Genomic DNA, 27,770 nt, shown 5'->3' with positions numbered 1-27,770 from the left:
AACATTCAGCTTCACAAATAGTAGTAGCCTACTAGTATGATTGCTGACTAAACCAACCTTAATATTGACAGTTCAATTGTATGAAAAAATCAACAATATCCACTTTCGTATAATGAATAGTGTTATACATTTGGAACATAGATTGGGAATCGATGACGGGGTACGCGAGTTCATCTGACAGGGCTGTGGGGGTACCTCAGAACAAAAAGGTTGGGAACCACTGCATTACAGGATGCTACGTATTACCGGGGGATAGGAAGTGTTTCTAAAAGTTGCAGGGAGGACATTTTTGTGTTGGCCATTTGAAGTTTACAGGGACCAAAAGCAAATGCTAAGTGGGCTTGGGTTTATAAAGCATAATGCAAGGCAATTAATTATTCTACATAACTTCATTAGTGCTAAAATCTCTAAGCTTTTCTTCTAAAACTTCATGTGGTCAACTCCTACACTGTATCAGTAATATTTGAGTATTTACTACTTGTGTTTGTGTTAAACTGTATAGTTGTGGCCAAAAAATTGTCTAAAACACCTGAACATGGAACATCACACATGATAAAATGTTGGGTGCTTTATTCAATTGGCCTATTATAGTTGTTAAATCTCTTAATATCAGAGAATATTTTGCTTTTCTGTTTTGAAAAAAAAAAAAAAAAAAGCTATATCATAACTTGCATTTTCTTGTTTTGTCTTGTCTTGTCCTTCTTGTCTGTGTCTGTCCTTTATATGTCTTTATAATTTCATAACATTTTCAATTTCTTACCCTTAATTTATTTCCTTCACTTATGTGCTTCTTTTCAATTTTCAATTTTTCTTATAACATGTTAAACCTCATGTTCATGTTTCAACACTATAAAACCAAACAACCTCAATATGGAACATTAATCATAACATGCCAAAACATTTCAACTACGACTTCCCTTTTTTATATTTGCATATGATATCAAAACAAAAACACATAATATAATCTAATGAATCGATCAATGGTTCAAATTATGTTCTTAAAGCAACAGGCTACGAGAAATCTCGCAGTCTCAATAACATATCGAGAATGGCTGGGTCATCACTGCGGCTTGCTCCTATCACTAGCCCCCCCTTTGAAACCTATGAGGCTCCAGGACCACTGCGGCGCTGTCGCTCCCCCATTCCCTCCATTTTGTAACAAAAAAAAAAAAGGATGCTAATGATTGGATGATAAGCGATGCAGTGGATTAGCTGTGGACTGATCGCATTGAAGCCTCCATTTGGATTGTACACCGTACAAAAACAATAGCAATAACATGAAATGAACTTGAATGTAGAAAGAATTACCCCTTGTCTTGTGAATCTAATGGTTTATGATGCATGCATCAGGTTAGCTGATGGGGTAAAATAAAAATTCTAGCTTTCAACGTACACTGATATTTTAAATTATTAGAATAAATGTTAAAAAAAATAAAAAAAAATTGGATTTGTTAAATGAAATAGTATCAGAGATTAAAAAACCATGAAACAAAATACTTCATTTAGCCAAAGAAAAAAATACATTTATAGATTAGATTGATGGTAAAAAAAGGTTTCTACTTTGTCTTTGGTGAAATATTGATGTATGTACAGCATAGACATACTTTTGGTAATTCTCTCTAAAAGACAGACTCAGCAAGTCTCAGTATTATCACGTACTTTTCTATCTCATCATTGTGAAATAATTGGACACTTTATGTTGATAGTTTACACAACAAAGCTATAAGATGTCAAAAAATTTAAGAAAAAAAAAACTTAGCTTAAATGAAAAGAATACAAGTACTGTACCATAAGAGCTATCTAAATTGTGCAGCCTAACACGACTCTACAAATCATAGTTTATTTTATTACATTACATTGCTGTTAGGCTCCCATGTATGCAATTGCTACCTTCTAATGTACAGTTAAATGTCTATTCAGTCACTTTCTTTAGCAGTTGCAAGCATATTGTCCAATATATTTCTATATATTTATCATCATCTCATGCATCATATGCAATTATAACAATCATATTCCAAAACAATAATATGAATTAAATATATGCCCCAAAAATATAAAGAAAATAACTAAAATGTTGTAATAATTTGTCTCAAAACCATGTAGGCTGTCAGACATGCAAGTAATGTACCACAAGTTTAGTCTTTGACAAGGGCACAGGTTTAGTTTAATAAGGGGGGAGCAGGATGAGGTTAGTTGGAGTTGTGAGACCACGTCATGGAGGAACTGTAACAATGTGTAAGACGAGGTTTATGTAATCGATGGATGTAGCCAAGCTAGCGCTAGCGTGTTACTTACTACTGGCCTTAGGTTATAGATCAAACCACTAGCTGTGGGTTCAACAACATGTACCAGTATAGTAATGTAGCAGGTTTAGCACGTTTTTAGCATTCAAAACTAGGCAAAATTATATCCTTCGTTGATAGCATTGCATTACATTGCATAACACTGTGTTTTGTCTCCCAGACAGTCTTTGGCAAAGTAGCACAATTAGGCTGTCACGTCCTTAGTTAATACTGTAATTCCTATTTGATGATCGTAAATGTCTGAGTGGACCTCTGAAGAAATGCTATTCAGGACAGTCATCTAAATGAAATGTACTTGTAGGTCTACCATTTTTTTTAAATAAATCTAAATGCAATGTATTAAGAAAACTACTTAAAAATTACATTAATCTAAGTACAACACATACTTATAAAGTCAGATATGGCTACATAATTAATTATACACTTAAAACAAATACAAGCACCTTACTAACACTCAATACTAATTTAATAACCTTTAAATGCTTGCATGTTGGGATAAGACCCAGACCATATTACAACAAATAAATAGATTGAACTTGTGAGATTATCTCATCAAACATCTCTAAGGATGTTCAGCTTTTCTAAATAAATGTTTTGCTTCTTCTTCACTTTGTTTTACATTATTTTTGTTTTTTGTTTAAATGCTTGTCTAAAATGGTTTAAAAACTAAAACAAATGAAAACACGAAATGCAATCTGTTGGTTAATATTTGAAAAAAAAAAATATGACAGTGATTACAATATACCATTCTTCTAAATAATTTAAAAATAAACAATATGTTTTTTGGCAATGTATAGCTTATTTTAGTAACTGAGGTCCTTCCTCAGATTGCCATCCTCACATGAAAATATATCATATGTTAAAAGTTGAGCAAAAAAAGACATTCACATATGCAATAAACATGCAATATTATTTTAATGTTGGAAACCAGATGTGCACATACATATGTAAATATGCAGATCTATTTTTAATCTTAAAAATGCACAGACTTTGTAGGCAGTCTACTCATTATCTTTGATTTAGCTGTTCCAATAAGTATTACAATAACCTCATGAGCCATTTGTCTTGTTTTTTTTTTCTCAAGTCAATGTGGTCTTGCTGGTCCTTTAAACTTTTTGATGTTGTGGCTGCCATTTTTAATTGTTTTAGTTTTGTAATAGTTTTATATTTTTCACTTGTACTGGTAATGTGTATTTCATTGTAAGGAATGGCTTTTCTGTACCACTGATTGTCTAAAATAACATTTGTCAAAAAAATACAATGTTGTATTTACCTGTCAAACAGAAACGTAGTTAAGAGTGAAATCATGAGATAAAACTCTAAGTGCTTTAGATCCAACAATTTTGATGCCGGTGTAAAGGGAAAGTATTTACTTGTTTAGAGAGCCAGGTCCAGATATTCTGTTGTAATCTATGGTCCCGATTGCCATTTTGTCTAAAAATCAGTGTGCTTCCAGACCCCTCAACTTTGAGAACTTAGATATGCAGTATATGATTCGGGATGAAAGCTGTGACATCACTTGAATGTTTGCTTGAATCTGTTGTCGAATTGAGATTGAAACGGTTTAAAAAAGTTGTGTCTCATTTACGATAGATCCTACCATACAGTCACTGCAAGAAGTAATGCTTGCTTGGCTTTGTCTGATACGGGTTTTTAAAGGCCATTGCACATATTTTTAGACCAACGTTGCTAATAGTTGTGCTTATACTCCACCATTCACCATTATTATGTCAAAAAATTACAATAGTTTAATGTTGTCTGAAAATATCTGAAACAGCATGCAGAGCTTTGTTGCTCCAGTGAATCCAAACATTTTTGACAGCAGCTTGTTAACGGATGTCAACCTGAGCTTAGGGAAGGTAGGGAAACTCTGGGATAGTACATTTTTTAAATTGATTTAACTTGTAGGAAAATGTTTTGTGAACATGCAATGAGTACAGTGACATATATTGATTGGCTTGGGTTCAATCCTCAAAGCTAATCTTAGTCCACATCAACAAACCTGAATGTTGGTCTGTATTTTTGCGAGCATCACTTCTCTCAGTGCACAAAACCTCATTCAACATTTTAAGCGCACATGCATACTGTATAATCTTAAAATGAATCCACAATGTGGATGTTACAATTTGAGATACTTTGAATTATACTGGTATGCCACTTTATTAGGAATGGACATTTTCTGTAAAGGAAAATGTCCATCCATCTTATATATCTGCAGTGAAATGTTTTTCTTTAATGCTACAATTGACTGGATATGGGTGAGAGGAATAACAATCTCATGCACCACCACTTTAATTTTAACATTTATTATTATAGTAGTGATTAAAGGATTTGTTCATATTTGCTTTGTATTGTATCAAAATTGATCTGAAGAATGTCATAATTGTGGTTCTGCTGATCTTAAGAGTCATATCACATAGTTGTGGCCAATGCAAATCACCTAGGACACTCTGATGTTACATTGATAAGTAAACAAAACAGGCAGATGTTGTAAGTGCCTCTATGAGGCCCCCGTAGGCTCTGATGTCAATTTAGGAGTTCATGCAAACTAGCTAGATTTAACTAGCTAAACCTTTAAAGAAATACTTAAAAGGTCAGTTGTTATTATTGAATATGTACATATTGTATCTACACATGTGAATACATTAAAGTCATATGCAATTAATTAATTAATGTATACTTTGTGAGTATAGGGAAAAAGTTTCATAAAAACTGATTCTAATGGACTTTTTTATATGTATGTCATCAGAAAGCTTTTATCCTGCAATCTTTACTGAAGTGTCAGACTAACCTAACTATACCGCTTAACCTGGCTTTCTGGTTATATACATATTAGGTCTGTATTTCCAAAAGAAAGTATGTACGTTTATAATTTTACAGTACTGTAAGCCTAATTCAGCTGTAATGACAAAGGAGTGTGTTCTTGTGTGTGTTGTGTGTTTGGAAAAGAGTGGGTCATACATGGGGTAAATGCACTGTATTCTAATGAATATGAATGTACAGTACATGTAAATATTTCAATGGTTGCTGCTAATGCATCCTGAAAGGCCTGTTTTGAGACTGTTTCACTATTATATTTGGATTAATTAAGCATAGGAATACTAAAAGCTGTTGTACTGTAAGTACAGTCGTTTAATTTGGGAAAGGAAGAGTCGAAAAATTATGTTTGATCAACTTTGAATTGTGCAATGAGAAGATTGACACCAGTTAAACCTCTATGTGTCTGTTATGATTTACAACACCAGTGCATGATGGCTGTGCCTAGCAACACAAAGGCTGCTTTGGCACTGACTCAGGATGTTACTGGTGCCAGAACAAAGACAGAAAAAGAAACAGAAAAAGTCTGGTTTATGTCCAAACAAACAGTGGTGTGCTAGTATCCAATAGTGGATGTCTTTAGACGTGTACTGTACACATATAGAGGAATTTATAAATCTGGCACTAAGATTCTATTAACTTACTTCTGATTTTGTGCAGACATATTTGGGAAATTACACAGAGTTATGCATCTGACACCAGGAGAAGGTCCTGTTACTCTTAATAAGATCTGCATGACGAGGCATGGCATTGCCTCGTTTAAATTTACATCAAAATACTATTTTAATACAATTACGAAGTCTATGCTTAATGGGTCCATGGTGGCTTAAGTTAATACAGTAGCTGCTGACTTTTCCTTATCATGTAAGCCAAGGTTGCTTGTAGGATGTATGAGGGCCTTTACTCTTAATCGACTAAAGAATTTACCATACAACTGGTCTTTAGAAAATATGAACTGTCTTGCTAACAGCTTTTCTGTGGAGAAAACTGCAACTATACAGTGGAAATTGAAAGAGGAAGAGGGTGAAAAGAAGAGCAGACTGGAAGAGCTTATGCGACTGCAATAAAGGATAATGTTTGTACTGGGTTGATGTTTGCTTGTGAGACCACAACAGAAGTGTTTAATCTCCCGTTAGATAATGCATGATGCCAGCACATGTGATACAAGAATTGTTTGCCATAACTGTAGGCAAAGAATTAAAAAATGATCAACCTAATGTTGTTGACAAACATTTTCTTGAATTTGCACCTGTGTTTGCATGATGCACAGCTGAAGTTGGGGGATAAGCCTCCTGAAATGGTGTCAGCCAAATGTGTGATTCCACTACTTCTTTTAAATGTGAAAACTTCCATGAATAGTATTGAGTATGTTTGTATGTCTCCATCTGTCAAAAAATGTGTTTTCCATGAGGTGTACTTTTCATTCAAATGAAAAAACCACACACACACACACACACACACACACACACACACACACACACACACACACACACACACACACACACACACACACACACACACACACACACACACACACACACACACACACACTTCAAAATGCTCTGTAATTCACTCCTGTAAAGATGGTGATTTGCTGAGATTTAACAGAGTGGAGAGCATGGTGCTGGTCAGTTGGCTGGCAGCTTGTTTCATTCAGTCTACTGTTTGTTTTTCTAATATTGTCATCCACCAGTTTTATTGTCTCCATTTCTTGATATTGTTATTCAAGAATAACTTGTGTGCCAATTTTCTGTCTGTATGTTGGAGATAGACCGTTGGTAGAGTTGTCCTTACAGTTTAAATTTGTGCACTTCATTCTGACATGTACAGTTAACCAGCAGTTCACAGGTAATGGTAATCCCTGATTACTTTTCTATTGCACATAATGTTAGTGACACTATAAACTGTTATTGATACCAATGTAATTGGCAAATTCCAAATATGAGAACAAGATTGGTTTATATAAGTTGAGCACCTCTATAAACCAATCAAGATACAAGTGCTTACTCTTAATGCTAAAAGTTTCAGTTAATTTCACTTCAACATGATTTCTTACAAATTCTGTTTATTCTCTGTGAACTTAATATTAATGGCTTTCTGTTCTTGTCTTCACAGTGTTAAGTTTCTAGCATTCACCTCCTCTCTAATGTGGAGTCAGTAACTGGTAAACACAAATTTGCGGCGGGAGCCACGTAAGTGTGACACGGATGGACAGTTTAAAGGAGATCTTTGGGGTGACAGGAGAGCGACCAGAGGTTAATCATGAATTAAAAAATGGTATGGTCTGCTCCTCACGTTGTTACCAAAGCCACCTCTTGGAACTCCAACCACATTTTTGACAACTGTCTGACAGACCTTTTTTTCCTTTTTTGGCAAACTGACTGAGCATTGCACTGACACACTTTTGGGAGAGAAAAGGACTCCTGATTACACATTCCAGATGACATCTCTCTGACAACATTATACTTGCCATCTTGTGTGATGACAACTCAGTACCATCTACAGTGCTGAACAACTGAGCAACTTCACACGTTTCTGAAAAACACTTGTCTTCACAAAGGACTGAACGAACAATGTAGCATCTCTGCTAACATATTGTAGCATTTGTTGGCTTGGAAATAACTTGACTTTATCCATCAGCAGTTGGAAGAGAGAGGAATTTATGCATTCAAGGGATCTTATAGATGTCATTTTCCTCTTAGGTTCCTCTCCAGTAAAGAAAAAAAAGAAAATAGTACATGAGAGACAAAGGATTGGTCTTACTCGTTAAAACACTTAACATTCCAAAAAAAAAGATGCACTAAATACAAACAGTGCATATGAAATCCATCAGTATTTACCAACACCCATACTTTGGCCCCTTTTCAAGTTTAGCACTTGTATAGCATGTTTGCCACTGAACTTATGTCTTCCATTCACTTCTATCAGACACTGCCCTACTCACAAGTACTAAGATAATCAAAAACAGCACTATGAAGTTGAACAAATGAAGCACATGTAGCATTAGCTTAAACAGGTCGTGTATAGACTTTACTGTATATTTAGACTCACCTGAAACATTCACCATAAGAAAATGGTGGCAAAAGACATCTTTATCTCTCATGTACTGACCTGGGCTTGCCTGAAAGTCTATGTGGGATACCAAAGGTCCTGTAGCAAGCACTTGCTGAATGACCTTCTGTAATGTATAGTAGATTAGAAGTAATATTTCATTGCTTCCATTTGGTACAAACACATTCCTCTAAAAGTACTTTAACTGCCACTAGCATCCCATGCCTATATAAATATTACAAGTATTTTCCCATGTCTGACTGACAGTGCTCAGTCATGAGGAGCAAAGTCTCATTACAACTAAAAGGCCACCCCCTGCCACAAGGACACTTTTTACATCACATAAAACATTAGCTGGAAATTCTGCATTATCATATTGAAAGGGACCAATCAGATAAATGCTAATCCTAACACAAAGGCCAACACTGCCAATAGGCACAAGACTCTCCAGATGAATACTGCCCCATCTCTCTCTTGTCCCTCTTGCTGCCAACGACTGCTACTCTGGCAAGTCGATGTCAAGATAAGGATTCCCCTTAGGCAAAGGGGGAAATTAGAAGAAATGGACCAAGTGTAGAGCATGTGTGGAAGTGTACAAAGAGAACAAATCTATATTTTGATAAACAAATCAACTATCCATGACTTTGGAGGAAGTTGCTGAGTAGAAAAGGTCCAGAATGGAAGAAAGAAAAAAAGAAAATCAGATGCCAATGTTAATAAGAACATTTGGCATCATGAAATGGAGTCAAAGTCCTGGGAAGAGATGGGAAGTAAATATTTTGTTATTTTTTTTGGAAAGACAATGAGCAATGACTCTTGCCTATAAAGACATGGGGATGACAAAGGATGGACGCTGAGATAAACAAATGAAAAAAAAAAGATAATGCATTTTTGTAACTTTGTTTACCAGCATGACTAGTTTGCATGACTGTCTTTTCTGCAAGCCCTTAGTTGAAGACAAGGGTGCTAGAGATACAAAAAAAAGTATATATAAAATGAATTAAAAAAATGTTATATGCAATTAATGTTTTAAAAAAGATTATAATGAAAGAGAAGAGCTATATTTTGTTTTGAAAAGTAAAAAAATGTGAATATTGAAACATGTTTGTTTGCAAAGTACACCCTGAACTATGTTTCGTTTGATGAAATCTCTCTGCTACTACTGCCCTACATTCCCCATTCCAGTGTTTTTGACCGCTGCCATAGTTTTACTTTTTTATGCATCGAGCAGTATATTTTCTAACCATTCCATCAACAGAGATCATTCAAGACTTTGCCAAACTATAGCATTTGCGCAAAGGTTGTTTGTCGTTAATCACAAAGTCCATGTTTTCCTTGAATCATTTGCACAACTACCGTAGCAGTAGCAGCAGCAGCAACAGCAGCAGCAGCAGTTCTAAAACAACAGCTCTCCATACCACAACTTTGACTGCTTGATTAGTACTCATAGTTTGCTTTTTTTCTTTGGCAATAATATAAGAGTTGTCACATGATTGTAGCAGGGGAAATGGAGAACCTCGAGAGTATCTTCAACGCCTCATTGTTAAAGAGATTCGTTAAGGCCTTGGATGTCCCATGGCAGGATTTTGCTGGGATAGGCAGTTCTGTTCCACTAGTCCTAGTAGTAGAAAAATGGGAGCACAAGTCCAGGTTATATAATAAAGACCAATAACAGACTATGAAAGATACTATACTGGCGAACAATCAAGAGAGATTTCAGGTTTGCATGGAACCAACTGCCATTCCAAAGTTTGTGTGTGGTTTAAAGGACTCAGGTGTGTTGGTGTGTGTGGATGTAGTTGTTTTCTTTCTAACATAATAAATTCTAGTATGGTATATAGATAACGATAATGTGAACACCTCACCGTGATGTGTAAAAAAACGCATGCATTATGACTTGATAATCTCTCGAGGGGGAACAGTCTTGACATATCCCCTTAGCCTCCTATCATTGTTTGTCATGAATCCAGTCCTGATAACTATGAACACTGTGCCGTGTCGTAGAGCAGAAACGTCTTCCTTCGAGATGCAACTGAAAACTACTCACACTCACAGTGTCAGCATGAGTGTGTAGAGGTAGCTCGTCTTGTTTTTTTTAGATCAGGTCTTTTGCATTCGTCGTTACCCATGGAGTTACCGTCATCCAGCTGGCTAGTTGGCAGCTCATTACAGCACACAACACAGCCATGTGAGCACCAATCAAAGAGACCCAGAGCTTCCAAAATGATGTCAGTGAAGTACTTTAAGTGTTGTGAGAAAGACGATGAGAGATACTAGTGTCCACCGTGGGGAGATTGATGAAAAATAAAAAAAAAAAGCTTAAAAGAGCATCTCAATGTTGAGTGCTCTCCAAGTCCCTCATCCTTGGTTTGGTATTTCAAGTGAGTTTCCGGCCCTGCAGGTCCAGGGCTCAGCTCAGGCAGCTGAATGGTCCTCTGTCCATTCCCAGTACATTACAGTTGGAGGCTCACCAGAATATTGTGTGATGTAGACTACATAGACCATTCAAGGTTTTACAGGTTCTAGAGCTTTTGTCTATTTTCAAAAATGGTCCATGGGATTTTGTTTTGGTCTCTTATCTTTTTAAAGCTCCCAGTTTCAGTTCCAGTTCCAGTATGGAAGGCATTAAGCAACTATGGCTTTGATGGTCATATGTTTATGGATATTTTAGAGGTAAACATCTAGCAATGGTGTGCACACTTGCAAAAACTTTGTGCTTCACCCAGCTGTATGTGTTTTCATGGCCGAGTACTGTCTTTTTTCTTTCCTTATTTTTTCACTGTTAAGTTTGTCATTTCTTCATTCTCTACATTGTGACTGCTATGCCAATGCCAGGCTGAAAAAGATGTCTTTCCTTTTCTATTGCATAATACTGCCATTTGATTAAGTCATGTTGAACAGAATGAGTTACAATGTTGAGAGTGCTAAGTCTGTTTTATTTTCTAGTTTGCAATCTGTTATACAGTGTTAAAGATTTCCTATGTAACACTCACATAACCAAAAGAAAAAAAATGCTTTACATGGTAAGTAGGTGCCACTGTTAACCTAATGGCTACTATGTGTTGTAACAATATTATGACATGTCCTCTCCAGGTGTTATGTGGTCCTTGGTTGACACATCCTCTATAATAGCCTGTTGATTTTCTTTATGTGCCTGTTTCTGTTGAAAATGTTGTTTTTTCTTTTTTAAATTGAGGACACTGTATGCAATCTGCACCAAGAATGCCGCTGATCGACACTTACTGTATGCTCCCTGAGACACAGATGTTCGGTCATCAGTTCAGATGATTGCAACCACATGTGTAGTGGCTTTATGGCTTTCCATAAAGTGACATAGCAATCACACTAACCTAAAAATATTTTATTTTACAAAGTGATAAGACCAGAGTTGTTTTAGATGAAATGTTATCATACTGAATAGTTTTCTAATATATATATATATCTTATTTTAATTAGAAATAATGTGACTAACACCACAAAAGTCATACCGATATACATACATTTAATATTACAGGCTAACATCATGCATTTACATAAGCATTCCAAAGATACAAGATGTATGTTCATTTTACATGCCATCAAATTGTATAAAACAGACTTATGTACTAGTCCATTGTACTGCAGTCTTAGTAGGAGAGTGAATGGGGAGAAGAGGTGGTCACTGGAGCATCTGGTTGTGATTTATGCCGGATTTTATTTTTTAAATGTTGGGACACAAAGAACAACTCATCAAGAACTGTATAAATTATATTTCAATGGAATGTTCATGATCTATCTTTTTATATTTTGAAGAAAAAATAGAAACATATCAATAAAGTGTCATAATTAAACATATTTCTACTATTGAGACTTAAAATGTATGAATGTCAATGCGATCTAATGTGAACCAATCTCCATAGCAGCTTGAATGAATAACTGAACTAACAGTCATGAGATGCTTTTTCAGAGACATTAAAATTGCTTAAAATCATTGAAATGAACTTAAAATAAATGAAAAAGTGACATCAATGTTGTGTCAGTTTATTTAAGATTCTTAACTGATGCTTCTGTGCATACGGACTTCTGTACTGACTGTCACTAGCTCTATTCATCAGCCTGTCAGGAACAGAATACCACAATACACTGATATAATCTGGCTTGAAGTGTGGACACAATGAAAATCCAAAGTCTTCCAAGAAACTGAAGGATGACATTACATTTGCGACTGAAAGTTTAAGGATATGGGGTATTTTGATGCCAGCATTTCCAAGAAGGTCCAACTGTCAAGTTTCTTTTTTTTTCATTTATTAATTCATATTAATGGTATAATTTATGTTATTTTATCATTAGTTTAGGGTGATATAAAATACTTGGTTATAATGAGCATTACAAATTGTCTGTAAGCATCTATAAACATGATTTACTAATGCTTATGATTAGTCAATGATTAATAAAGCATAAAGTAACATTCATTTGGCTCCATTAAATCTTTTTTTAGTGATCTATAAAAGGGAAGATTTTTTTGTGCACGGATACCATCTAAATAATATTTAAAGATGCTTTATCTAAGTATAAGTATTTATCAACCATTAATAAGGTATAATCATCAGTTGCAACTTTATAAAAGCCATCCAAATAATGTTTGACGGTTTACAAATCATTTGGTAATCATTAACAAATAACTGTTAAAATAACAAATTATAGCTGAACTAATAATGAATAAACATGACTTATCATTTCATTGCTTTTTAACGGTAGAAAAATCTATTAACTTAAATAATTGATAGCAAATTAAACTTAAGTGTTACCAAATTATTATTTAATTTGTTGCTGTACAGTTACAAAAGCAGCTATTGTACATAGGTGAGTCATCAACTAGAATGCCAGTTCGCAGTGTTAAAGTGGTTGAAGTTGTCTGACAGTCTTTTATGACATATCACATTGTAAATCATGGCAAAAGGGAAAGGGTTTGAAAATTAGCAATTTAGGTAAATCAAAGTAGAAAAGTAGACAATTAAGAGCTCTTAATAGGACACCTGCACAGTGGAAAAAGATTACTAAATAATCTTAGCACTGCTGTTTGGAGAATGCTTATGTACCATAAGCTGGTGTAAGGACCACATGGTAAGAATAGCAATGTGGTCTGATGAGTCATCCATTTTCTACTCATGGATACCCATGGTCTGTTTCAAACGGTTTCTATGTGGTGATGAATCTGTGGTGGTATGTGCAGCCATATCATGGGAGTCTCATGATTGCTCTGCATATCTGCATAGAAGCTAAAGAATTTAAAGCCATTTTACACCTACTTCTTTGTCACAGTATTCCCTAATCCAAGATTATGATGCACAGCGCTAAAAATAACACTACATTTTTATGGGGCATCATTTTGGGAGAAGGAAGATTCTGTTACACCCCAAAAAAACTGGAAGAATTTCTTGCATTTAATTTAAAGGACTTGATTTTCATTTAGATTGTATTGGTAATTTATTATGTCCACACTCTGGTCACATGCTCATGCTTATTGCTTTCTAAGCACATTTACACAAAAAGGTTGACAGATTTATAGTGAGCAGTCTGAGTTTCATGATTTGATGACAAACATGATCAAATGGGAATGTAATGTAGCAGCTGTGAGGAAATGTCGGCAGAGGCCTCCTTCAGTTTTTTCCCCTTTGTGCCAAAACTTCACCTCCCTCTGGTGGTAATACATAGTAGTGTCTGGTTTGGTATATATTCAGATGGATGAGGACCTATGACTAATAACAGTAAATCTGATTGATTCATTGATTGGATTGATTTAGTCTTTATGTATTTGGTTGTTTTTGTCATTTGTTTTATTGTTTTAAAAACAGTCAAAATTAACTGAAGTAGAAGTACCAAAAATAGTATATTTTTTGTATAATAATAATAATAATATTAAGAAAGTCCTATTTAATGTGCCAGAACCCCATGATACCATTTCATTTTTGAGACATTGCAAAAAAAATTATTTAGCCTATTTGCATCTGTTTTTTGTTTTTCTCCCTTTTATATCACAAAGTCATGGTCAATAGGTCAAACTGCAGAAGACAGTTGTATTATTAAAGCTATAGTGCGTAGTTTCTGCCGCCCCCATGAGGAATTCTAAGTAATAACAAAACTGTCAGCACGTCCACGTGATACAATATTTTAGAAGAATATTTCCAATACAAAGTCTCTCTAGGTTTATGAGCAGAACGTACATGTCCCTGTACATGTTAACACACACTTAGCTTACAAGATACTATCTATATGATCTACAGTACTTGAAATATAGTCCTCCTAGGTTCAGGTGGAGGCTGTTTTTCCTGCTGAAGCATGTTGTGTACAAATAATAAAAATAATAATAAAAAGGTGAGCCAATTTACCCAATAACACATTCATGTTATTGCTCACATAGGGATTCATTTTCTACTTTGTTTGTTTTATTTTGTAGGTCAACAAAGCTTCTACTCCTCATTAGCCTTCTTACAATTTACTGCACAGCTGGCAAAGCGGTAATGCCAATGCTAAAGTTACAGCTAGACTATACAATGCTACAACGGCAAAAAAACACCAGTTTTACTGCATACACGATGACAGTTAGTAGTTAACACAGCGCTTTATGCTTTGTTTAAAAGAAGTAAACACAAATTGACAGTGGGGACAACAACTTACCTGTGTGCAATGTGATTGGCTACTTTTACCCAGTTGCTTGTTTGAGATTAGGGTTGTGTACCGTACTCTGTACTTTTTAGGGTATCGACCGAATTATGTCGGTACTACAGAGTACTGTTAAATCAAATGGTGCCAAATTTCGATACCTGAGAGTGCATAAGGGCGAGCTTCTCGGTCCTCTCCTCTGCATGTTTGACAGAGTGGGGCTCAGCTCCGACACACGCGCAGACGGAGCGAGACTAGGTCGGCTCTGCAGCTTGTTCACAAGTCACAGTGAGCCACGGCAATGCCCATAAAGCAGTCGCAAGTGTGGTTACACTCCCACGGACAGCGTTCGCTGCATTATAATATAATGGCGAGGCGAAAGCAGTCTCAGTCGGTTACACTTCCTCTGAGACAGGCACAACAGCGTTTTCTCTGACAAACTGAATTGCCTTGCCTTGCCCTACAACCTCCAAAGTGCTATACATAAAACATTAAAGAGCAGTTTTTTCATAAAAAAAGATATAGAAAATAAAAACAGGCTAAAATAGAATGAGATACAAATACAAGAATAAAAGTTGAAATGCAGTGTAAGAAATTAGTAATTATTTGATATAGGTTGTAGGGACGGGTTTGGGAGAGGATTTATTTTGTCTAGTGTGTAAAATGTCTAAATAAATAACAAAATGTTGAAATTGAGAAGTTTTTTTCCACTGAAATAAATGTTTTTGTCATTACACAGAGTAAAGTACCGAAAGAAGGTACCGTTGGATATCGGCACTGAACTTCAGGTACCAGTAGCGGATAAAATGTGAACGGTACCCAACCCTATTTCAGATAACACTAAAACAGGGTTGAATTGTATCTTGTTCATGTACCTGGCTTCAAAATGAGGGTACAGTTGCAAATTATGTTGTATTATTTGTATATGGTAAATTTATTATACATTATATTGGTTAGCAGAAAGATATTGTTTGATAACATAAAGATCTGTCTTTTATCATTTTAAGAGAGCAAGCAGGTTCAAAATGTCACATATTCAGGGTTTGGGGTCTAATTCATTCTACTAAATACATTTTTGTAAGAATATTACATTACATAGTACCTCTTTTAATCTTAAACTATATTAGGTTTTGTAGTAGTTGTCTTGTCAACAGAAAGGGCTTTTTTGCAAAATGAAAATAACTAACATACCCCAAAACATGCAAGTAAAAATCCCCCATAATAATGCAAAACAATTTTAATTTATCCATATACAAGTCATTTAGCAAAATTTTAAGATTTGCTGCTTATTAGGAAAATAGGCTATTTGTTATGTATGTGTTTTTCTACGACTATCAGTTCCACCGTTTTTTGTTTTTAAATAACACATTCATATCAAATATGAGTAACAGTGAGGGACCTCTGCCAGTCAGAGTACCATGCTTGTTAGAGGGGGTAACACCATGCGGTGCCAGGCAGAGGTGACATTTGATAGGGAGGTTGAAGGTTGTCTTGCCTCATAGCTAAAATGGAGGGAAAGGACAGGGTGGGGTTGGAGGGATCTAGCAGAGATTGAATTTCAACAGGACAGCATTCCCAAAAAGATTTCAAGACAGACAACGTGAGGCAGCAAGAGACAGGATAAGAACGTAGATGTTCCCTGAGCAACCAACTGGAAGCAGTTTTTGTACAACCTGGTTAGAGAGACAGCCAAACAAGGACATTGTGTATATGACAGACGGATATGATGAGCCACAGGACACGAACAATGTGATTTTTCATCCTGCCATTAGTCTCTGTCAGCAGCTGTTTTACACTTAGTGAGTAAACGCTTTCATCTTGCTAACTGGGTACTAACATTGCTTATTTGACTTTTTTATTCACAGTTCACCTCCTAAATAAAATAATTAAGTAACATTTAAAAGAAATGTGCAACTGTGATGAAATCTGTCATGGGAAATGTTTATTATACAAACAGACACTGCTACAGTATCTCCCCTACAACCATTTGCTTCTAATGCCATCTGTAATGAAACCCAAAACTATCACTCTGGTTTCAGACAGGGTTTGCTTTTAAGCCCAGTTGTTCTGTGGTTTGGCCTGGGATACACACAGGAATGGACAGCAGTGACCCACAGGACGATGAAAGAGGAGGCAGAAGGAAGGAGAGTGATGGAGAGAACGGTAAACAGCTGAAAAACCAACTCAACTGTGAGGAAAAAGGAGAGAAGGAGATCCAAGTGAACGAGAAGGAGAAGAAGAAAGAGACCCGACATTCTGGGTCTCTATGGAGGAATGGATGGGCGCTGAGTGAAAGACTGGCCATCAATGTCTCTGGGATGCGTTATGAAACTCAGCTTCGCACCTTAGCCCAATTCCCTGACACCTTGCTTGGTGACCCTAGGCGTAGGTTACGGTACTTTGACCCACTTCGAAACGAGCTCTTCCTAGACCGAAACCGTGCCTGCTTTGATGCCATTCTGTACTTCTACCAGTCAGGTGGGAGGCTTCGGAGGCCCGCGAACATACCCCTGGACATCTTCATGGATGAGCTGATGTTCTACGAGCTGGGACAGGACATCATGAGTCGCTTCAAGGAGGACGAAGGTTTTGCAAAAGAGGAGGAGAGGCCGCTACCGTCCAACGAAATCCAGAAAAGACTATGGATGTTGTTTGAGCACCCCGAGTCCTCATCAGGCGCACGCATCATAGCCATCATCAGTGTCATGGTCATTGTGGTGTCCATCCTCATCTTCTGCCTGGAGACATTGCCTGACTTCAGGAATGAGAAAGAGACACGAGAGGTAGGAAATGTGATTAAAAGGTTAAATACGTGTTTTACATTTGGCGTATAGATAGGGTAGGTCAAAAGGTAAAGCTTTGGACATGAGGATATATTGTTAGTAGCCATTTTAAAAAGGATCTCTGTCTTGACAAAATAACCCTACCACTCAATCTTTTTATATTTTCATGTCATGAGTTTATGTTTAATATCACACCATTAAATTTAATTCCACTTGCTGAAACAGAGACACTAAAAGCCAAAATCAAACCACCTGGGTATAATGTCTTCAATGGGATGTGTGTGACTCCCTGGGTCAAATGGAAACCTGATATCACGGGAAGCAGGTGTTTAGGTAAACACACACTTGGTGTGTACTACAGTGTGTTAAAGAGGAAAAATACTGACATGGGGACTATATGCCAATATGTCTGTCAGAGAGAGAGAGAGAGAGAGAGAGAGAGAGAGAGAGAGAGAGAGAGAGAGAGAGAGAGAGAGAGAGAGAGAAGCTTATGGTGTGATTATTTTAGTCGGCTGTTAAATTTGATACACTCAGATTCAGGAAGCGCTAAAGGGTACAGAGAGTAACAGGGGTGGCCTGAAATATAAATAAAAGGAGAGAAAGGAAAGACAAGGTGAGGAGACGGTTAGATGTGTTAATAAAAGGTCACACAAGTGACCAAACACATATGCAAAGGTGAGCCAAAGCTTTCTGGCAGCTTAGAACCGGAGACTAAAAGGTCTCACAGGACGAGAAGCATACGTTGGGTCATGTTAACACATTCCTCCAGGACTGCTGTGCTAGGCCAAGCTGCCTTTGCAAAAGGGAGCTGCCAAGAAACTACTGTAACTTACTTCAGTCCAAGTCAGCGGCAGACCCACTGAACTGTATTGGCAATGTAACATGGCTGCAGAGGCCAGGGATTCAGGATAGTAACCAAGGTGGAGATGGACGAGGAGACGTTCTCATGTTTCTCCTCGGAGATCTCACGGGGTTATATTTAGTTTTAGGAGAGCCCTTGGAGCAGATCAACACATAGATGTCCACCTTTCGTAATAAACACTGTCACTAACCTGCTTCTGAAAGTCATAAAGAATACTTTGTTTATTTAAACTACCCTGAAACTGTATATATTACACACAGCCCATTACAGCATACTAAACCGATCCCTTTATATCTGTATCATCTGCTTTCACACGTTTAACTTGATGTTAAGTGTAAGATGTTTTAAACAGCCACTATCCAGTGCTTGAATGTAATGCCAATAACGGACATGGAAGACGGAAAGACAGGTGGACTGAAAAAGAGATAGCTAAAGCTGTGACTGAAATGTAAAGCCGCAGATGCCAAACGCTTTTATGATGGTGTCAAAAGTCAGAACCAATGAGATGGTTGACAACATACTGAAGTTCTATGTAGTTTATTAGAAAACCACAAAAACAGTATCTCAGTAGCAATTTGCAAAATGACATAAAATGAATAGTTTGATATTTTGGGTAATAGGTTTATTTGCTATCTTGCTGAGACTTAGATGATAAGATAGATACCACTCTAATGTCTATACCGTCAATATGTAGCTGGAGCCTCGAGCTGCTTAGCTTAGCATAAAGACTGGTAAGAGGGGCTAGATTGGTTTTATCTAAAGGTAACAAAATCCACCTACCAGCATTTATAAGCTCACTAATTAACAAGTTTTTTTCTTTGTTTTTTTAAATCCGTAAGAGTAAAGTGGAAAAAAGTCAATTCACTGAGCCAATATTTCTAGGCAAGAAATGTTTCAGTTTTTGTTTGTGTCATTTTTACGTTTGGTTTTTGCACAGTTTAAACAATTGTTTACACAGTTTTCTGCATTATGTTTAAAAAAAATAAAAAATGTATAACGGCGCATTATCGGAAAACATATACGCCGACACCGATATGTCTGTGATAAGTCAATATGGACCAAAAATATCGTCCGACCGATATCGGTCTGGCTCTTGTATTTAATTCTTGTTAAAATGATAGCCCTAGTACTACTTTACAAGTATGTTTTATACCTTTCCTGTCTGTCCTGTCTCCTTTACTTTAGGCATATTTTTACAAGTACCACTCCCAGGCAAAGAACATATCTGAGAACATGCCTCTTCCACACAGTGTTTTCCATGACCCCTTCTTCCTGGTAGAAACCGTCTGCATATGCTGGTTCTCCTTCGAGCTCCTCATGCGCTTCGCTTGTTCTCCCAGCAAGATGTACTTCTTCAAGGATGTCATGAACATAATCGATTTCAGTGCCATCCTACCCTTTTTTGTCACTCTGGGAACGGAGCTGGCCAAGGATAATGACGCCTCTCCAGCCACATCCTTGGCCATCATCAGAGTCATCAGGTTAGTGAGGGTGTTCAGGATCTTTAAGTTGTCTCGTCACTCTAAGGGCCTTCAGATCCTTGGTCAGACACTGAAGGCCAGCATGCGTGAACTGGGCCTGCTTATCTTCTTCCTGTTTATTGGCGTCATCATCTTCTCCAGTGCCATCTACTTTGCTGAGGCTGACCACACCGACACACACTTTATCAGTATACCACATGCCTTCTGGTGGGCAGTTGTCACCATGACCACAGTGGGCTATGGTGACATGTACCCAGCGACAGTGTGGGGTAAGCTAGTGGGCTCAATGTGCGCCATTGCTGGTGTTCTCACCATCTCGCTGCCAGTGCCTGTCATAGTGTCCAACTTTAGCTACTTCTACCATCGGGAGACTGAATGTGAGGACCATACCGAGTACACACATGTCCAGACGGGTCTGTGGGAGGACAAGGGTCCAGAAGGGGAGATAGAGGAAATAGAGGAAGGGGATAGAGATCCAGAGGGAGATTATTATGCCATTGAAGGCATATGCAACCCTTTGAAAGGGACTCTGCTGGGTGGACTGTGTACAGGGCAGGGCACAGAGTTCAGAGGAGGAAACATGTATCTGAGGGAACCACTGGTTACCCAAGTGTAGGGAGGTGAGTGTTATTGTGTACCATTTGACAAAGACACAGTAGGAAAAAATTATTTGAAGGGAATGAAAAAAACAGAATGAAACACAATGAATGAAATTAGAAGAAAATAAACGGGAGAAATAAAACCAGAACACTAATATGCCCACTAAATACTTTTTATTGCCTTTCTTTGTTCATTTATATGTATTTATTACATCACTAACCATGCAAATGTTGCTGAAAGGCAACTATTGTATAATATATATAACAATAAAAGACAGTGAGTTTTACATTCTCAGGGTGTTGATATAAATATAATATGAGCTGTTATTTATTAATGCTATCAGCTTGTGTTTGAAAATGACTTTCTGAATGTCTGATCTGTGCCTTGAAACTATGATGTCTTAGTACTGTCACGTTTTGGCTTAATGTTTGAAGTGGAAGCAGATAGATTATTGGCAATATAGATGTCATGTCTCATCAAAAACTCAACCAAACACCAGCAGAGCCGTCGCTGCAGACAGATTGAGATTTCCCGTAAACCAACCCTACATTCTCAACATTCTTCTGTGAGTAATGTACAAAGTTCACATTTGTGTAGTTTTGGCTTATGTCACCTGAAGTGACTGACATGACCTGTATCATGCTGTAATACAATACTGTTGCATTACTTAATGACACAGTGTTACCCATTTGTGTTAAAGAGGAACGTTTTGATTGTTATAACAAAGGTTCTGTATTTACTTGCTTAATTATGCACTCAGTGTTTTTAATAAAGATTATATTTTATTAATTTTCTAAAAGAAGCAGTGTTATTTATGGTTGCCTGTGGTATTGAGCAATTATTTAGAGAAAAGGTGCTGGTACCACTGGAAAAAAAACAACATATTTGCCTATGTGATATAGCAGTGTTTAGGATATAAAATAAACTAGAGAAACATAATTATACTTAATCCTTCACTGTTTAGCCTACTGCATCTGAGCACAACAGTTAGTGACAGAGGTCTGCCAGATTGAATGTGTTTCACTGTTGTGTGGCCGACCTTTTCCCCAGCTACTAAGCTGTTATAAGCAGTAGCTTCCAATAATGTTCTCAGTTTCACTGGAACACATAAGACTTTCCACAACATCACAGTGATGACTTATGGAAGGTATGTGTGCTAATGTTGCATTGCTAGAGTGAACTGCTTCAATGTGTTTTAGTTGGTGTTATTGATGTTAATTGAACAAGGGTAAAAATAAATTAAGATAAACCATTTGTAGGACAACAAACCTAAAACCTTACCAGCCAGTCAAGCAGAACTGAGAATATATATCTAAACATGAAATAAAATCCGTAGGATGTTTTAAATGTTTAGGCAAACTGCATATAATTTGTATAAAAGGGTTATGTATACAATAGTGGTATTATTATTGTTTTTATAGAAAACTGGTCCTGACGGTCAAAAATTGTCACAATATGTGGAAGCAGACCTACAAAATAGTGGGTGTACAAGTTAATTTATCAAAAGGAATTTCATCTATGTAACAGACAGAACACCATTCATTACATTTACCAGCTGCTGATGTGGTGTAGTTATATAAAACATATTTTGCAACAGTTTGGATCGGACTGGGAACAGTATTCAGCCCACAAAGCACCTGTACCTCAACAGGATTTACAATACAGGAACACTCAAAGCCAACAGCACAATAACTAGAAATGCATTTACCTGTATCTCAACAACAACACCACAGGATTTACAGTGCAGGTACGCTCAAAGCCAACAGCACATTAACAAAAACGCCGCTCTCAACCACAAACAAGTTTAAAGCCTCTGAACACCCACACAGGTGATTTCAGTTGTTCTGGATGATTAGACCTCTGCTCATGTTGAAGGTGGGCCAGAGCTTTGATGGGAATCTATTAGGTCACAAATCTTCATTTACCAGTAAGAATGACAAAGGTGTGATTTGTCCTGCCCTAACAGGTGCAACACAGCGAACAAGAAACTCAGGAAGATGTCAAATCAATCAGTCCATACACACCCACACAGTCCTGGGAAGAGGTCTAATCAGCCAGATTAACTGAAAACACCTGCGTGGGTGTTGAGGGCCACCTGAGAGGTAGCCTAACGTTACAGCTGCTATGCAATGCTGCTGCTTACTGGCTAACTTTAACACTGTCATTACATGAGCTAACCTAGGAGGACTAGCAGTATATCACCTGTTGGGAGGTCGTCATGTCGCCCGTCCTCAGCAGCGGCCTCCTCTGTTCTCCACGGGAATCAGCCTGCTGCTGCTCACCTGTCCAGACTGTTAGCACTGCAGCTAGCAGGATTCTGCGTGGCACCGGTGTTACACCGAAATCTGTGACCCATCGAGATCAGTGTCCCCCTACCACAACCTGAACCAAACCCTTGTCCCCTAACCTTAACCACGGAGGGGGGCGCTACGCTTTTAACAGGAGGGACACAGATCACGACGGGTCACAGATTTCGGTGCAACACCGGCACCTGTTAACGATATTTTTGAATAATACTGTTAACTTAAAACATTTAGCAGAATCAGCTTCGAGACTTTTTTTTTCCTTTTTCTCTCTGACCTTCTTTGACCACCTTTTCGCTTTCTCTGTCCTTTTTATTATCCATTTAATTTGTATTTTCATTCAACTCCGCTCTTTCTGTCTAATTGCATTTGATTATGTCCGCTTGAGCTCTCACAATACATGGACGGATCCACTTGAGGGGGTGGTGGGGGATAAGGGGTGACGACGGGCGGTACCACTGCACCTGCACAGTATGCCAATAATCAGATGGGCTGTTCCAACATTAAGATGTTTAGAGTCATCAATGTTTTATGAGACTCAGTCGTAGGCCTAGCATTACCTTGCTGCCTGTGAGGTGGATGCAATTTTCGGCAGCTATGATTGTAAAACGGCATGCATTATTCTGCATAAAGTAGCCTATTGTTGCTGCCCAAGTGGATGCAATTCTTGGCAGGGAAGCAAAATGGCTCATGTGACAGTCCGAGCCTGGATCCAAGTTAGTTCAAGTAGCATATGTCTACTGTAAGAAGTTCACTGTACATTGTTGGGAAATGCCATTGGTTTAATAATAATATGACATTTGAGGAATGTTATTGTAGATTTGTCAAAGCCAAGACTTTCAAACATCACGACAGGTGGTTCAGAGAACTTGGCCTACTTCCCCCTCATTACTTATTTGTCCACCAGAGAGCGCTCTCGCTCTCACAATATTCAGCCCATTTCCTCTCCTCCACCAGAGAGCTGTAATCATTGGTCAGAATACGTTTTTTTCTCATTCTCTAAATTGATCCTTCTTGGTTTGTAAAATTGTTTAATTGAATTTATGTACCATTGCATGAGAGACTCAGACAAACAAAAGTGAAATTCATATGTTTATTTTTATTCAGAAAACATAAAACAGAAACATGCGCTCAAGTATAAAATCACAGAATTATTATTCAGTCTTTAAATAACCACTTGTAATAAGCTACACCACACACACACACACACACACACACACACACACACACACACACACACACACAATAAATAAATAAGTTACAATAATACTACCCTCAGAGAACTATGTTGAGAACCAAAAACTACGCATTTCATAACAAATATAAATAAATATATTTTTTAGAAGGTATAAGCTACATTTACAGCTATACATGCTATACATCTCAATTCATTTTCTTTACTTGTCCACTGAGAACTGAGGACTGACCATAGTATTTAGACCCATTCCTAAAAGATCATCCGAGTCCACGTTGAAATATCTCTGATTGTTTGGTGGCTGTTCAGACACACTGTCCCCTGCCAAGGTATTCCTAAGTGGTAGGAATCGAGTGAAGGGGACTGAGTGTCGATCTGGGGAATGTCTTGATGCCAGAGACACAGGAAATCCATGGTGCGAGGAAAGGAAACGGGTGTATCCATCTGCCAGCAGCAGTTCTCTGAAGGTGCAGTCGGCCTCTGAGTATTGCCCCTGAAAGGGACAACAGATGTAAACTGTACCTTGAACAAAAGGATAGATGGAGACTTTAGGAAAATAACGTTGTCTTTGCTTGCCGTACCTGCCCCCTTAAATGGCCTCCACTGTCCACACAGAGAAACAGAGATGATGACTTTCCCTGGATGACAGTATGGCCTGGATTGACAGATTTCAGCTGCAGCACACCTGGAAACACAGGAACATGAAAAGATGAATCTCCATTTTCTGGACCTCAAACTATACAGTGCATTGTTTGGGTGTTTTTGAAAGGAACATATCCTAAATTGAGCCCACATATGCTGCCTGTTACTGATTTATCTCCCAAATACTCACTGTAACAAGTCTGAGCATCACTTCCTGACACTTTCCCATCCACAGTCATTTGCAGATACATCGCTCTTCTGTGATTATCTGCAACAAGGCCAGAAATCCACATAATGAAGAATTTAAAGTTTTTAAGAGCAGCATTATCTCATCATTATCCCCACATTTGCATGAAATCTATTACTAAGTTACTCAAATGAAAAGCATTATAAATACCTGTGTAGAGGTGTACCTCTCTGACTTGGTTATCAAAGGACAACAGTGGGTTGGAGTCAGTGAGATAAAATGAAAGAGAGAAAGGAAGTGGGATGATTAAGAGAAAAGACAGGCAAGAGAAAGAGGTGTGTGGAAACAAAAACATTTGGGTAAAAAAGATTAAGGAAGACAAATAAGGAATAAATAAAAAATCAATAGCTTGATAAAAATAAGAAATAGCTTATAAAATAAATAGGAAATATACAGTATGGCTCTGTACAAGCAAGTTCTTTTCAATCAAAGGAGCAAGTTGTGTGCCCTTATAAAGGAGTTTGGAGAAGGAGGTCCTACTTCCTGAACATATGAGTCAGACATTTCTACATAATGAAACCATGATTTAATGCTGAGAGGAAGACCTGTGTTTAAACACTATGTAAGGGCTTCTTCCTGTCATTTACAGTAAGAGTTGGCCCGTAAAGTTGGGTGTTTGGACTCCCGGAAGCCAGGTGGGATAAAATCCATCTGGGCCACATAGAACATAAAACATAGGAGCATGTTTTGATTTTGTGTTTCCTACTGTTTCCATTTTTTACCCTTGTTTAGTAAGTTATTTAACATTATTCAAGGGCCTCTGAATAACAGTGTATTATGTATTGTGTGAAAATGTATTTTATTGCTTAACTACACATAAGGACCAACTACAATGTTGACTTGTTCTCATCCTATTCCTACAATACTTTTAAAATTAAATACACTTATTTGTCTGATTTGAATGTTTATCGGTGTTTTAAGTCCCCAACGTCTCCTTCCAGGCAGGCCTGGAAGGAGCACTAGGATTAGGCAGTGGTTATGGTTAGGGTTAAGGTTAGGGTTAGGTCCCTTGAAGTCAACGGTCGCAGCGCAGCCTTGAAGTCGATTAGGCAATTGTTAGGGTTAGGGTTAGGGTTGGGTTAGGGTTAGGTGCCTTGAAGTCAACGGTCGCAGCGCTGCCTGGAAGGAGATGTTGGGGGCTTAAAACACCATTGAGCGATTTGAATACAATGTATTAGTCAGAGTTTTTGTCAAACAATATCAATATCAGTCCATAGTGCCATCAATTACTTTTTAGATTTATTTCAAATGTTTTAGGACAGTAAAACACCTCACTTTTGTCTCTTGATTTGTTCACACTGAGATTGCAGTAATTATGCTTTGTCATATGTGTACTGAACAGCTTACAGCAACTCAGGGTGTTTTTCCATTCAGTCCTCCACTTAAAAAAATATACACATTTCACAACTGCAAGATGTAACACAAACATATTTCTGCGTCATCTGCAAATAATTTATAATAAACAATTACAAGTGGAAGTGACTGGGTTTCCGCGTTGTTTATCTTATTTTGATATATGTGTATTTGAGGGTTAGAATGGGGGAAAACAGTGGGTGAAACTGATTTACAAGCAGAAGACAAGTGTTTATGTGACCGCAGCTGTGCGGTCACCAGAAAGGTTGTACGTCAGCTTGTAAACTCCCAAGTAAAGAAACACGATGCATCACCAATAAACTTAACTTACTCTCCACAAAGTGCATTACCACTGTATTTCATTTCACTGTGATACTTCAGGGGTCAGTTCATCCAAATGAATTCTGAAAGCTACATTAGAATATATCACAAAGTGTTATTACACTATCAAAGTTGACTTTAATTTAAAACGTCTTCGTTAAGCTTCCAAACTGTTAACACAGTCCCACATGTATTACAAGTATTGTGGTGCAATTGTAATGTATGGATAATCTGTGACAGTTACAGTACTGTAATTAAATAGAACCTGTAGCTTACTGGTGTTTGATAATGAAGCCTCCGACATGTTTCTGGATGTTGAAAGTGAAATATAAACAGAATGACAGTCATAAACACTGAAAAACACTGATCATGTTTATGATGCGTTCATTATAATTATTACTGAGTTTCATGTGTGCCTCATGCTCGACCTTCAGTGTAATTTAACTGACAATGAATAAAAAACATTTTAATAAGCTTGTAAAACAGATAAATTCCATGTGATGAAAAGATGGAACTCAGCCAGGAGATGGCGCTACCCTGTTCACTCTTCAAGTCTCAAGAAGCAAATGGACATTCATATTTGTACCTTGTGCTAATGATCTTCACAAATAACTTCACAGCCTGCAGTTGTACATCCCATTTTGTGTGCATGTGAAAAAAAAAATGCATGCACGTATCTAAAAATTCTCACAAATGTAAGTTTGTGAATTTGTAATAAAGTTTTGCAGCTGTAGAGATATTTTGTGCATGTGTGGAAACGTTTTGTCCACAGAGATACATTTTGCATGTGTAAAACGTTTTTCTAGCTGTAGAAATATTTTGTATATGTTTTCAGAAGTGAGGCTTTGGAGAACAGCAACCTAAAAGGACACGTGGAGAAAGATGAACAAAATAAAACTTTAAGAAGGGCTCTAGAAGTAAATGTTTTTAAAAAAAGAAAATACAACCTTAGAAAAAAGTGATGTACACCTGCAGGCTGTGAAATCACGTGTAAATAAAAATGTCTTGTCTTAAATTGTAGCCTAATATATGTATAGTATTCATAGTATGCTGAACTTTACCCCCTTGCTCCACCTCACCTTTCCCTGCCTTGTCTCTTGGTATTTTGCAGGTCTTAGTTGTGCTTCTGACTGTAGAGTTTAACAGTTGACAGTTCAAGAATAAACTAAG

At 37.3% G+C, this 27,770-nt stretch overlaps 3 protein-coding genes across 9 annotated transcripts in view; 2 read left to right on the top strand and 1 right to left on the bottom strand.

Annotated features, from left to right (window-relative positions):
• kcnc3b (potassium voltage-gated channel, Shaw-related subfamily, member 3b) overlaps positions 1-12,179 on the top strand; it is a 49,986-nt gene extending 37,807 nt beyond the window's left edge. For 3 of the 6 annotated variants that reach the window (XM_035997684.1, XM_031315253.2, XM_035997686.1), the window contains one exon: positions 1,005-2,963. In XM_035997684.1, the coding sequence (XP_035853577.1) occupies positions 1,005-1,159 (155 nt within the window). In that variant the 3' untranslated portion in view covers positions 1,160-2,963. Of the gene's footprint in view, positions 1-1,004; positions 2,964-7,235 lie in introns of those variants that run through there. The other 3 variants (XM_035997685.1, XM_035997688.1, XM_035997687.1) reach the window with 2 other exon arrangements.
• A 4,179-nt stretch (positions 12,180-16,358) lies between these two features.
• Positions 16,359-20,663, top strand: LOC116061220 (potassium voltage-gated channel subfamily A member 7). Of its 2 annotated transcripts, XM_031315257.2 has the most exons (3): positions 16,359-16,612; positions 16,853-17,596; positions 19,644-20,663. In XM_031315257.2, exons 2-3 carry the CDS (start codon positions 16,910-16,912, stop codon positions 20,553-20,555), a joined length of 1,599 nt encoding a protein of 532 aa, XP_031171117.1. In that variant the 5' UTR covers positions 16,359-16,612; positions 16,853-16,909; the 3' UTR covers positions 20,556-20,663. The 2 variants fall into 2 exon arrangements, with proteins under 2 accessions (XP_031171117.1, XP_031171118.1); XM_031315258.2 differs by lacking the exon at positions 16,359-16,612 and having other exon boundaries at positions 16,637-17,596.
• A 3,534-nt stretch (positions 20,664-24,197) lies between these two features.
• fgf21 (fibroblast growth factor 21) lies at positions 24,198-25,283 on the bottom strand. The gene is made up of 4 exons (XM_031315259.2): positions 25,077-25,283; positions 24,870-24,947; positions 24,619-24,722; positions 24,198-24,530 (listed from the first exon to the last, which is right to left on the bottom strand). Exons 1-4 carry the CDS (start codon positions 25,219-25,221, stop codon positions 24,240-24,242), a joined length of 618 nt encoding a protein of 205 aa, XP_031171119.1. The 5' UTR covers positions 25,222-25,283; the 3' UTR covers positions 24,198-24,239.
• Between the last annotated feature and the right edge of the window lie 2,487 nt (positions 25,284-27,770).

This window comes from Sander lucioperca, chromosome 22 (genome assembly GCF_008315115.2).
Source record: "Sander lucioperca isolate FBNREF2018 chromosome 22, SLUC_FBN_1.2, whole genome shotgun sequence".
Lineage (NCBI taxonomy): Eukaryota > Metazoa > Chordata > Actinopteri > Perciformes > Percidae > Sander > Sander lucioperca.
Note: the sequence above shows the minus strand (reverse complement) of the source record. Positions and strands in the feature narration are given on the sequence as shown.